The following is an 11,960-nucleotide window of genomic DNA, read 5'->3' as shown; positions in this document are numbered from 1 at the left end:
AAAAGAGAAGAATAGAAAGAAAGGTATAAAAAAGGGAGGGGTATAAGCCGGTCGCCTCGGCCTAAAAAAATCAATGACGTCCTAGGAGAGGATCGAACTCTCAACCTCACGATTAACAGTCGTACGCGCTAACCAATTGCGCCACCAAGACGTGCTTGTGTCATGACGGCTCAAACTACTGTCCATGAGCAATAACATAGATAATGTGGTCATCCACTATGACACTTCCAAAGGCTTGTTGTCAGTTCACCATGCGATACGTAATTCTAGAAAAGCCTTGGATGCTTATGCTTACGGTACCCTTGACTCGGCCTTGAAAACCTAGGTAGCGAAGGTACAACTCCTATCCCCTTCTCCACACAGGATGGTTTATGGTTTATGGTGATGTGCAACTCTTCCTTCACATATATTTTCAAGCATCCAATTGCCAGCTCTCGACATCGCCCGCAATTCCGATGAACGCAGGCACTACAACACTAGAAACCTTATCTGCAGAATGAGGGCTTGCATATTCAGATTTCAAATTAGTCCAAGCTGCCTCAAGGTATATGTCACGAGCTTGAATGCCGTACAGAGCCTCCTGCAAAATGGAGTCCAGTATGCATGTAGTCTCAGCCAGTGGCCTACAAAAGACAATACAAAGCCGTCACTTGTTTGCTTAGGCAGAGACGCAGAGACCGAGTCTGTCTAAGCTGCACCCCGCATTGCTAACACAACTGATGTGTATGCATGTCACCCTCAGCTCAAACCCCGACGAACGCCGTGTTATCACAAGGTCCGCTGAAGCATAACCGACGAATGCGCCCATACTTTGACACATCAAGAGTCACGCAGAAGCATGTTTGCCATTGGCAAACATCTTGAAGTCGAGATGATGACAACAAAGCATCGTGAACAGGACTGCTAAGCCCTCGTGTGATCAGTCCGACTCTCAGCTGCATCCAGCCTCGTTCAGGTGCTCTTCAGCTGATCCAAGAGGATTTCGCTGGAATAAGCATCTACCGAAATGGATATAAGGCAGACTCTCATCCTTCATGATGGGACAGTGTCATTGCGATCAGGCACAAGTGCAGCAACGCGACAGATTGCGACCATTCATCATCTACAACTCTCTGAGCTACCCTCTCAAGATGAAGATCTCCCCCGTCCCAATCAGCTTCATCATTCTCGCTGCCATGGGTGTGGCTGCTAGCCCGCTCGACCATGCCGAAGCTGTCGGCGTGAGAAGCGAGAACAACGTTCAGGTCAAATACGATGGAGTCAGTATTCCACAGCCCTGTCACAAGCGAAAAAGACCAAGACTGACCAATTGACTCTGACGTAGCAATGTCGGAAGAGTCAGAATCAATGCAGATACACCGCGCAAAGTGGAAGGACTGCTATCTGCAAGTGCCAGTTCCGAAAGGTGAGTCCGGCTTGTCTAAGCTTGGTAGTATCTGTCGACTGAGTCTTTTGTAGTGTAGCAAGGACGGTGCCAGGTGCAACTTTGACTCTTACAATAACGATTGCAACTGCTACTAGTGAGTTACGCATGACTGGCTCTGGGCGATGTTGATGTGTATCTCGTGGAGTCATACGAGGCGCGTGATGGAATTCTCCGCTGTTGAAGGGGGTGGGAATCACTGGCTGTTGCTACCGATTGCTTTTTTTGATTCTTTGTCCTACAAATCGAGGGTTTTAACTTCTCCCGAGAATGATGATAGTCGAGTTCAAAACAGTAGACCGTAGCGACAGCTTTACATCGACTATTGGTCCTGACTGCACTGCACTTGCTCGAAAAGCAGCGATAAGGAACAAGCTCTTGCACCTCACCATGACACTACCGCTGTTCATGTCTGATCCTCCCCAAGCAGAGGCTTCTCAGGCTCATCCTCACGTGCCTCGATGTCTTCCTCTTCAACCAGCATCTGCGAAGCCCAGAACTCAGGCCACTTGACCCGGATAAAGTCGTCAGGCGCGGCCTTGTACGCTCGAGAAACGGGACTGTCCCGATATTCGAGCGGGTTGAGCATCAACTCCAGGGTAACCCAGGCCTCTTCGGCGAGTTTCGTCTCCTGAGCCTGTGTTGCCTGCTCGTGGATCTGATCCACTCGCTTGATCCAAAATAGCCATCGCTCTGCACTAAGACCAACGGGAGCCTTGCGACTGAGTTCCGTGGCCTGAAGGAACAACGGACCCCCGCGGCCCAGGGATGTATCGCACGCAATCCACGACACATCACACAGGTTGATCAATCTTCGTCCACACTCGAAGATCCACGCGCGGATGGCGGGGAGGAAAGCGGCGATGGGCAGGTCGGACAGCGTCTGAGCAGGCCTGGAGGAGTCAGGTGGATGATTGAGACTTCCCAGTGGACGGTCGGTCTCCAACGCCTCGCGGAAAGTCAACAGACCGACCTCGGCGAGTCGGTCTTGCAGCAACCCGGTAGACGCGACTTTGGCCACAAAATAGGTGAAGTTGAGTCGACGGTCGGCCTTCATCGTAGGAAAGTGCTGGATGAAGTATGCGGTCGTGTCCTCAAGGAAGAAGGGCACATCGCCCCACAAGACCGCTCCTGTCGGGCTTTGAGCCACCTCGAACTCGTGGTCACTGACCTGCACCAGTCGCTGTAACGGTCCAGACAGGTGGAGCCGAGTAAAATCCAAGACCATCCGATCGTGCTCCGGTGTCTCGTGGGAGATGTTCCGCGCCCAGACATGGAATGCGAACCAGAGATCACGAATGGCTGGTTCCAGCTCCTGGAAGGACTCCCCTTGCCAGAATCTGTCTGTGATGCCGTAGTATTTATTGTAGACGGAGTCGCGCAGCTCCGCCAGGCGCCCACGTCGCACGTCTGCAAGCAGAGACTCGCGATACTCGATTGAGGCCTGAGCGCTCGAGTACCCGCTGTCTTCTAGCTCGCTCGAGCGCTCCATTGGAGAATCGGACATGATGCACAAAGATGTTCAAGCGGTCTTTAGGGCGGCGATCGTGCTTAGTGATTGCAGGATGAATGCACTGATCAATGACGAGATGTTCGGTGTAGCAGCTGAACAATGCCGCTTCTATATAAATACAGCACACACATCATGTAAAGCTTTAGGCAGCCATGGATGGCCCAGCTCGTGAAAAGTTTGTAATAAATAAAGGGAGCTCAATTCACCGCTCCCCGGCCAAGTCATGACCTTGAGATCCCCTGTCAAGTCCCTGCCACGTCCTCCGACTTATATGGTGCCAAGCCAGGAGAGTGACATCGTCTCGTCCTTCGGTTCGTAGGGCATCCAGGCCGGTTGGTGAGGCTGGACGGCAAACATTTGTCGATGTGAGCCACTGAAGCCCTGCAATACATGGTCTTGAGTAGTGCACAGAGTCCAACCAGGATATGATGCCAGGAGACCTGTGTAACTGGAATGACAGATAGCTGTCGTATCGCATCCCTTCTCTTTGTTTTGGCTCCTTGAGGAGACCGGCAGATCCTCACCGCCTTTGGGTGCCTCTCTCGGCAATATTCTTCTTCCGTGCCGGTGTAAACAAAGATGCGATGGCATAATAGTCTGGGAAACAAGTCTAGTTCTATCATGCTATGCAGAAATTCTATCTCACTGATGCCATCCACAGTCCCCTACAAAGCCAATCGCTGCTTTGACAACAAGATCGACGTGTCCGTTGTCGCCCCGTCGATAAAGTCGTTCATGATCACGATCGTCCGCTCCGCCTGCAGTCGCTCCAGCGCGTTCTCCCGAATCCACGGGAGGGTCCGCGTATCCAACGCGGCCTTGGTCGAGGTCAAACACGACGACACCGCGCCCGCCTCGACCACACTATAGATCATCACCTCCTTGATGGACTGTGAGGTGGCCTGGCACTGCAGCACCGTCAGGTCACTGCTCTCCTGCCCCTCGGTGGTCATCCCCTCGAACCGCGCCAGAATCGAGTCCGCACTCAACGTCGCGTACGCCTCCGCCGTCCAGCTGTCGTACTTGTCCGCCTCAATCACACAAATCAGTCGCTTGCCAGTGCTCCGAAGCTCGTCGATTGGCTGACTGAAACACTCGCGGCCGCCCCAGGTCAGCGGCTGAACGGCGCCCGTAGCACATGCCTCGGTCAGCAGCTCCCCAAGCTGCTCCTCGGTGGGTCGCTCGCAGTCGGCCACGATGTTGTCCCACCGAATGTGGATGGTCACAATCTCAGTGGGATTCTCATCCAGGAACGCCACCTGCGCGCGGAGGAAGGCGTCGAAGGCCAGCCCCGGGATGCACGCGTGCTGGAAGTAATACGTGTCAGGGAGGGAGGAGATCTTCTGGAAGATGGGGAGGAGCTTGGCCGGTCGGAACTCGAAGTACCGGGCGCCCATGGTCAGCATCACGGCGATCTCCTTCTTCTGGGTGATGGCCAGGCCGTAGACGATGTGCGGCAACTTCTCCATGAGGAACCCGTCGGGGATGTGCCGGATGTGGGCGAGCATCGGCACAAGCTCCCGCACGGCCGCGAGCATGTCCCCGTTCAGATGCTGGAACACTGCGTCGCAGCTGTCCATGCTGTTCATCCCGTTGTCGTGCGGAGCGGCGAGGGCGAAGCGGGAGAAGGGCTTCTGCGCCTCTAGGGATCCGACCGGAGCCAGATCGCCCATCCAGGCGCGGTTGCCCGTCGAGCAGATGGTCACGTAGCACTGATCTCGCTTCGTTAGGCCGACCTCCCCGCGCCCCGCGTTGTAGAAGCCGTACGTGATGATGGCATCCTCCAGGACGATGGGGTGGAAGTCCTGGGTCGACACCATCTCTCCGCCGGTGAGCTTGCCCGTCAGGGTACTGATGTCATTGTAGGCACTGGCGACGAGTTCCCCGTACCGGAAGACCTTCCATTCAAACCGACCGGTGAAGTTGTCCACCCCGGGGATGTTGCCGGCCTCGAGTTCCAAGCGACGCGGGGTGAAATTCTGGCCCGGCGTGTGCAAAACATCCTCTCCCGGGATGGAGAATCCCACCTCGTAGCCCTCGACGGCGGGGGAGATGTAGCTGTAGACTGAAATTCCTTTGCTTGGCATCTTTGCTTATATGGTGGCCCAGACCGGAAACGCAGGCGGCGATGGTGCGAGCTGCATGATGGGTGATGGCTGGGAACTTGGGCTTGGGATACGTGGACACAACGCTCCAGCTCCACTTGCGCACTGAAACACTTATCCCGACCGGGCTTAATGAGTGTGAACTAAGACGGGCTAAGGGGGACTAGCATCGATTAACATTGCCTGATTGAACTAACGCATTCCAGTGAAGATATTCCCACTTTCCCACGCCCTGTGGTCCATGCGGGATCAGGTGATTGGCCCTCGGGGTGGTCCGATTCAGGGCTGGATCAGCTCATCGATGGAGTCTACTCATCCTTCAAGGACTTGATGTGATGAAGATGGAAGATCAGATTGCAATTTGTTCTCTCTGTGATACATGCAAAACCTACATACTCACTATATGGATATTATCAGTTATATCGATGATTCAAATCAAATCAACTCACCCACTCCACAGGTCCCGCCCGACTACGTTCCCAGAATCGTAGATTCAACAAGTCAAAAATCAACAACAAGAGAAATAGACAACAAACCCCGAGAGCACAACACCGGATAACACCACCCATGCTTGTGGCACTACTTCTTCTGCTGTTCAGCAGCAGCCTGTGCAGCCTGTGCAGCCTGTTGTGCCATAATGTCCACGTAGACATGGCCCAGAGGTCCTACCTCTGGGCTCCATCCCCCATGCTCGACTCTGTACTTGTCATTTCCGTCCAGCACCTCGACGAGGTTGACCCAATTGCCCTGGCGGTTGTCCCAGTGCAGCTCGCAGATCTTGTCCTCGCCGTGGAAGAGGTCGAGGCGGCCCTCGCTGCCGCGGCGGCCGCGGGCACAGATCTCGCCGACGCCGTAGGAGGGGATGCGGAGCTCGTCGACATCGTCTTCGGTCATGGATTTATTGGAGTCGGGGTCGTGGAAGTCACCACTGCATCGGAGTTAGCTATGCCAGCTGATGGATAGAAAGCAAGAAAAGGTAAGACGAACCCCTCGATGACGGTGTGACGAACGGAGATCTCTCCCTTGTCGAGGTGGTCCCGGATGTGGAACTGCACCCATTGAGAGTTGTACTTGTCCATGGTAGCTGAGTCCATGATGATGGTCAGTGTGTGTTTGTGAATTGGTTGAGATACGGTGGGCGAGTTGGTAGATTAGTTAGACGAAGGGAGAAGCCCTCGAAAGCTGTGAGAAGAGAAAGAAACGGGCCTGGAGAGGGTGAGGGAAGGAAGAGGGTTATATAGGGTTGGGACTTGGGAGAGGACGGGGAAGCCCGCAAATGTTGGCCCGGAACGCTGGGAGGTGACGAGACATGGTTCTACCGTGGACGAGGCAGAGGACAAACAGCGAAACAGACGATGCGAAACAGGCGATCCCTCCCTGTGCTTCTCTGTGCCAGTGGGGGAAGGGAATCAGCGGATCATATGACGGATGGTGGTGGTACGACCTGGTTGGTTCTTCTGTGGGCTGATCCTCGGATCCAGTCTGGCTTTGACTTTCAACGAGGCGAATCTGGGGGAGAAGCAGAGCGGCCTTTGTCGTGCCCTCTGCATTGAGTTTAGCAGCTGCGTGAAAATTGCGGGGTTACCGCATGGCTGCATGAAGATGGTCGCGTCATTCATTTATTTGACGTCCATTCATTGACTCTATTGATTGTTTGGATGCATCGCTTGCTTTCCCTTCCCGTCTTCCCTCCCTCCCTCCCTCTCACCTCTCCCAGTATCTCCCCTCCCAGAGATCATCGTTGGGTCCCTGGCTGATCGATTGTTGGACACAATGTAACCATACTCTTGATACAGTGCTACATGTTGTTTACGGCTTGGATGCTCAGTCTGAGTGCCTCACAGCTACGATGAGGGTGGTCTATCGATCATCCGTGGAGTATAAGGACACCTCCACCGCTGAAAGGGACTGCACGCCGGGGTCTCTCGCAGGTCGACGAGTTAGGAAGAATGCAGCCGTCTGGAGGCTAGGAGCGAGCCCACTGGCCACGACACTCGTATCGCGGGCTTCAATGGCGCGTTTGCATGTATCGACCTGGCTAGATGCTGGCCGTCTTCCCTCGCTCCCTATCACATTGTTACACCTGCTTCACAGCGTTGTGGGATGTCCACGAGTCTATCCACCCCTCTTAGATGGCAAAGGAACAGTGCCATGCTTCTGTTCCCAGGAACATGGACGGATGAGAGATGTCGGTTCACGTGGTGGTTGAAACCAGACCATCGTGGTGTTTGACACCAACCGCTTGCTCGCGTGACCGAAAGTTCGATGAGACCATGGGAATAGGAGGCGGGGGGGCCTTCAGTAGCCCGCATAAGCATGACGCGGTGAAGTCTCCCATCAATGGCCAGTGGCCAGTGGCAACTTGTCTGGAAGATGGATCTTTTCTCGACGATCGGGGGCCCACAGGACGAAAGCATTCGCCTATGGTAAAGGGTCCAGGCGGCCAAGATACGCTGACGGTGGCAGATTAGTGGTCGATCGTTTCTCAGTTTCTCATTCCCCGGACAGGACGGGACCTTTGTTACCGAGAGTGAAATGTATGAGTACAGTGAAACGGGATTCCTACCCCGCATTCTGCGGATGCATTGATGCATTCAGAGAGACAAACAATAGTCTCCCTGTCAATGGACGGGTCACGAGGGAGTCATCGACCCTCCTGTCATGACCTCATCCTGTCCGGCTTATGTAACCGGCCTGGAGCTCCCCCCGCATTTCCACCTTTCCACCTTTCCACTTCACCAATCCGGGGAAGCTATCGGCCTTTCGGCACATGGCATAGATCATTGCCTACTAGGTATAGGTACGGTCGCTTTTCTTCCTACCTACCTAGATACTCTTTGAAGATGGTTATTCTTCTCCCGCTGGCAACCTCCGCCCCAAGCGGGAGATAACTAACCGCGCATCAACGTAGCCGCATCCTCATGCTCCCCGTCAAGGTGCCCGTCAAGGTGCCTGAAAAAGACTTCTCCATTCCGTGCGAATACATAGTAGCTTGCTTGTTTCATCTCAGCTTGTATACAGAATTGATGCATGATACCTTCCCATTTGGCCGTGGTATTTGTCTTGCCGTGCCGCTGCCCGCGATTTGGCAATACCTATTCTGCCTAGTAGAGTTTAGCTGAATTATACATATTATGCTGTCATGATGAGTAATATCGGGCATAAATCTCTCTGCACGAGATCACCAATATCTCAATGATATATTTTGTATATCACTATTCTTGAGGGAATGGCATCATATACTTTGTCTTTCGTTTCTTCTCTTTATTCTTCTTGGTTTATACTCAGTACATGGGTATAGCTACATCTCCAAGCGATCTCGGAAACATCCATATTCCAGACCGAAGTATTTACACATTATGTCGGGGAGGAGCTACTATCGCAGGCTAGTAAGTTAATTAAGTTACTGCAGTGTCATTTAGTGAGCAATATACCTCAATCACGCCTGCTCTCACTGCAACCAGTAAACGGAACTACTACAGTCTTTCACCTCCTGTACCGCCCGTCTATTTAAGTCCCACCATTCCCCCTTGGCCGTCATTCCCTCTTTGACCATCAACACACATCAATCATGGCATTTCCGATTCAGGACTTTCATATGCAGCAGGCCTTGCTGGAGAGGCAGCGCCAGATGCGGCTAGCTCAATTCGCAGAGAAACAGCAGCAGACATTAGAAGTGCGGCGGCAGGCGCGACAGCTGTCAGGACTACCACCGCAGCCACAGCGGCCGGTACAACAAAAGTTCGGTCCATGTGTGCCTCCACCGGTTCAAGACCCAGCCCTGGAGCAGGTCTTGCATGAAGAACTGCGCCTAGTAATGCTAGCCCGACAAGCGGAGCATCTGCAGCAGAATCAGCCCCAACAACTCCAGTCGCAATGGCAGCCGAAACAAGGACCACCCCGACCACGATCCTTGGAAGAGTTGCAGGCATTTCAGACCCAGCTCCTGGCAATGGAGCCGGACGAGCGTAGGCGGGCGATTGAGCGTCGAATGGTCGAGCGGAAGGCACAACGACAGGAGCAGCAGCAGCAGCAGCAATATCAACACCAAAAAGAATCCGAGCAACCACCGCAGCCACAACAGCCACAACAGCCAGTACAACAGATACATCCGCTCCACGGCCCCTACGGGGTGTTTCAGCTTCAATCTCAGCTTCAGGACTTTCGAATGCAGCAGGCCTTTTTGGAGATGCAGCGCCAGATGGTTCTAGCCCGATTAGAGGAGCAGCAGCAGGAGCAGCAGCAGCAGCAGCAGCAGGAGGAAGGACAGCACGGGGCTCCCAATGTCTCCGGCAGTCCTGCAGTCAAAGAAGACACGATCGGCGATACCCCCTCCCCCAAGGTCCCTGTCCATGTCTTCCAGGATTACCAGCTTGGGCTCACACTGCAGTACCGGCGCGTGCAGCTGCAGCGCGCCTACCGGCAGTCGCGGGTCGAGCACCTGCTGGCCCGGCAGGAGTCTATGAAGGACAGCTACGCGCAACTGCTTCGATGGGGTCTCGAGCGGTCATCGCCGCGCACAGAAGACGAGGCGGAGATATTGACGGACCTGAAGCGACTGCTGGAAGCCGGGTTGGTGGCGATTCAGCGCGCCATGCAGGAGCCGCCGACCGTCGAGCTTACCGACGAAGACCGGCAGCTGGACCTCCAATTGATCCAGCTGAATCGATTGCGGTACGGGGTGAGAGACAAGCACATCGCTGAGGGCTTGGTCGACCCTGACGAGGGAATCAAGAGGACGATGAACACAAGGCTAAGCTCCGAGGGATTCGAGGATCTGAGGTTGCACTTGGACCGTCGGCTCGCCTGACCGGACTACGCCGCCCTTCCTGATGGGTTATTCTGTACATAACAGTGAGAAGTGGAATGGACAAGTGAACGATACGGAAACAATTCTCCACGAACTACTATCCCCTGATGGCCTTGTCGGTAATCAACGACTGGGATGCACCGTTCCAGCAGCTGGCGAATCTGCGAGCTGAAGCAAGGTCAACACTGGCTAGCAAAACTCAGGGCTGCGCAGATGCCTGTCATTACAGCTTTGGAGGCTCAGTCGGTCAAACGATGCTTGCTTCAATTGGGAGGCGACATTTCTGTATCCAAAATTCACTGCATATGAGCCGCGTTTCACGGAATATGCATGCATAATTCTCACCACTAAGATCATCGCATGCGGTTCTGCCCATACCCACAGAATTCAACTTCCCTTCGAACTATCATCAGAATAGTGCCAGACTAATCGGCACATAGGATAGGTTCGATATTAGACACATCGCCAGAACTCGACCGAAATGCCCTGGAGTAAGGGCCAAACCGCATACCGGAAAATGCCTCTGTACCGCGTATCAGGCATCTCATCCGTCATCAAAATTCCAGCTGGGATTTACCGAGGCCCCCATCCACTAATCAGGCTGCCTGTCTGCCGATAACGTGGCATCAATCTGCCTTCTCAGTGGTTCCCCCAAATGGGGCCTTTGGATCCTTCACCGGCCGCGCAGGGTGCAGGATTCGCATTCTTATCGCAGGAGTCATTAGCGCGGGCTCCCGACAATCTGGCGACGAATGGCCGGCTCGGAGTGAGGGCAGTGGAACGGCGAGGGATGCTTAGCTGTATATTTTCAAAAGTATGAAGAGTCTTGCTCGTGTGCCGGTCTGCTTCCGGGAGGGTTTGACCTCGAGTCTCGTGAGATTAGTTCATATATAGCCGCAATGTTGTCCCATTGAGGTGAAAGGATCTGTGCCTCTTTCCCTATTCAACAAGCAAAGCTATCAACCACAATGCTACGCCTTCTCACCCGCGAACTTAGCCTCTGCTACGGCTTCGTGCGGAGGGATTTAGGGACCGGCCTCCTCCCGGTGCCGTTATTCACCCTGAGCTCGCTCCTGTACCGTCGCGCACCACGCGCAGAGATAGCTCCAGCCATCGCCCGTACCGGTTTCCCCCCCCTTCTCACCCGTCCCAAGCTAATCCATCTCCACTGAGCAAAGAGGCCTTCCTCTACGGCTTCCTCTACCTCTACACCTTCGTTGTCTCCAACCAAATCACCGGCGTCCGCGAGGACCGCGTCAACAAGCCCGATCGTCCCATCGCCTCGGGGGCGGAATCCCTCTCCGCAGCGAAGACCCGCTACTGGCTTCTTACTGCCTTGTATCTCGTCCTGGGACACTACCTTGGTGTGACTATCTGGACACTTTTGTGGATCGGCACCACGATCGCGCACAACCCTTTGGGGTTCTCGAACTTCGGGCCCACGAAGGATCTGTGCATGGGTCTGGGGTGTATTGCGCAGTTGAAGGCGGCGTGGACGATCGGTGGAGCGGCCGCGGCCATGGGATGGTACTGGATCCAGGTGATTGCCCTCTACATGCTGTGGCCGATTCCGTTGCAGGATCTGCGCGATGTTCCTGGGGATTTGGCGGCGGGCCGGCGCACGACGCCTATTTTGTTGGGGGATTTCGCGGGTGAGTTCGTCCTTGACCCCTTAGTATATCGTGAGTTTTGTGGGTTCAAGGTGCTTCGGTGCTGAGCATAGTGCAGCGCGGGTGTACATCTCGGTGGGCATTGTGGTGTCGCAGGTGAGTTGTCCTTGACCTTTCTCCTGGCGTATGGGAGGAGTAGGGGCTGATTTCAGTTGATAACGCAGTACTTGTTGATCTACCATCGGATCTTGGAGTATCGATACGACACTTCCACAGTTGCGACGGCGGTGGCGCTGGGGCTGATGACGATCGGGTGCATCTTTCGGCTGTTCGCCTTCCGGTCGCTGACGAGTGATCGGTTCTCGTACTGGCTGTATACCGTCATCTACGTGTGTCAGCCGCTGGCTGCATGCGTAACCTTGCGGTGAGAGATGGGGGGACTGAGGGACTGAGTGGGTTGCGATGTGGGCAAAGTGGTCGAGGCGGCGAACGAAGCATG

At 54.4% G+C, this 11,960-nt stretch overlaps 6 protein-coding genes and 1 non-coding gene across 7 annotated transcripts; 3 read left to right on the top strand and 4 right to left on the bottom strand.

Annotated features, from left to right (window-relative positions):
- Positions 1-77: 77 nt before the first annotated feature.
- On the bottom strand, positions 78-151 carry BO82DRAFT_t189. Its single transcript has one exon. It is a non-coding gene; the product is annotated as a tRNA-Asn (tRNA).
- Positions 152-1,130: 979 nt separating this feature from the next.
- BO82DRAFT_402664 (antimicrobial peptide) lies at positions 1,131-1,521 on the top strand (the record flags this gene model as incomplete). The annotated part of the gene is made up of 3 exons (XM_025639331.1): positions 1,131-1,259; positions 1,325-1,405; positions 1,459-1,521. The coding sequence occupies 3 exons, from the start codon at positions 1,131-1,133 to the stop codon at positions 1,519-1,521; spliced, it is 273 nt and encodes a 90-aa protein (XP_025491289.1).
- A 181-nt stretch (positions 1,522-1,702) lies between these two features.
- Positions 1,703-3,034, bottom strand: BO82DRAFT_94653 (DUF3632 domain-containing protein). The gene has a single exon (XM_025641682.1). It carries the CDS (start codon positions 2,928-2,930, stop codon positions 1,830-1,832), a length of 1,101 nt encoding a protein of 366 aa, XP_025491288.1. The 5' UTR covers positions 2,931-3,034; the 3' UTR covers positions 1,703-1,829.
- A 475-nt stretch (positions 3,035-3,509) lies between these two features.
- BO82DRAFT_354821 (PLC-like phosphodiesterase) lies at positions 3,510-5,174 on the bottom strand. The gene has a single exon (XM_025635293.1). It carries the CDS (start codon positions 5,021-5,023, stop codon positions 3,602-3,604), a length of 1,422 nt encoding a protein of 473 aa, XP_025491287.1. The 5' UTR covers positions 5,024-5,174; the 3' UTR covers positions 3,510-3,601.
- A 50-nt stretch (positions 5,175-5,224) lies between these two features.
- Positions 5,225-6,233, bottom strand: BO82DRAFT_354820 (aegerolysin family protein). Its single transcript, XM_025635292.1, has 2 exons — positions 6,029-6,233; positions 5,225-5,969 (listed from the first exon to the last, which is right to left on the bottom strand). The coding sequence occupies exons 1-2, from the start codon at positions 6,133-6,135 to the stop codon at positions 5,621-5,623; spliced, it is 456 nt and encodes a 151-aa protein (XP_025491286.1). The 5' UTR covers positions 6,136-6,233; the 3' UTR covers positions 5,225-5,620.
- A 2,324-nt stretch (positions 6,234-8,557) lies between these two features.
- On the top strand, positions 8,558-9,851 carry BO82DRAFT_432731 (uncharacterized protein; the record flags this gene model as incomplete). Its single annotated transcript, XM_025640812.1, has 1 exon — positions 8,558-9,851. Exon 1 carries the CDS (start codon positions 8,613-8,615, stop codon positions 9,849-9,851), a length of 1,239 nt encoding a protein of 412 aa, XP_025491285.1. The 5' UTR covers positions 8,558-8,612.
- An 852-nt stretch (positions 9,852-10,703) lies between these two features.
- On the top strand, positions 10,704-11,889 carry BO82DRAFT_432730 (UbiA family prenyltransferase; the record flags this gene model as incomplete). Its single annotated transcript, XM_025640811.1, has 4 exons — positions 10,704-10,970; positions 11,030-11,503; positions 11,580-11,617; positions 11,686-11,889. Exons 1-4 carry the CDS (start codon positions 10,820-10,822, stop codon positions 11,887-11,889), a joined length of 867 nt encoding a protein of 288 aa, XP_025491284.1. The 5' UTR covers positions 10,704-10,819.
- Positions 11,890-11,960: the final 71 nt, after the last annotated feature.

The sequence above is a fragment of the Aspergillus uvarum genome (genome assembly GCF_003184745.1).
Source record: "Aspergillus uvarum CBS 121591 unplaced genomic scaffold BO82scaffold_31, whole genome shotgun sequence".
NCBI classification, from domain to species: domain Eukaryota; kingdom Fungi; phylum Ascomycota; class Eurotiomycetes; order Eurotiales; family Aspergillaceae; genus Aspergillus; species Aspergillus uvarum.
Note: the sequence above shows the minus strand (reverse complement) of the source record. Positions and strands in the feature narration are given on the sequence as shown.

What these genes read in the sequence shown, in the direction of transcription:
- BO82DRAFT_94653 (XM_025641682.1), bottom strand. Translation starts at nt 2,930, where the DNA reads ATGTCCGATTCTCCAATGGAGCGCTCGAGCGAGCTAGAAGACAGCGGG.
- BO82DRAFT_354821 (XM_025635293.1), bottom strand. Translation starts at nt 5,023, where the DNA reads ATGCCAAGCAAAGGAATTTCAGTCTACAGCTACATCTCCCCCGCCGTC.
- BO82DRAFT_354820 (XM_025635292.1), bottom strand. Translation starts at nt 6,135, where the DNA reads ATGGACTCAGCTACCATGGACAAGTACAACTCTCAATGGGTGCAGTTC. An exon ending in CGTCACACCGTCATCGAGGG is followed by an intron (nt 5,970 to 6,028) that starts GTTCGTCTTACC and finishes ACTCCGATGCAG; the next exon opens with TGGTGACTTCCACGACCCCG.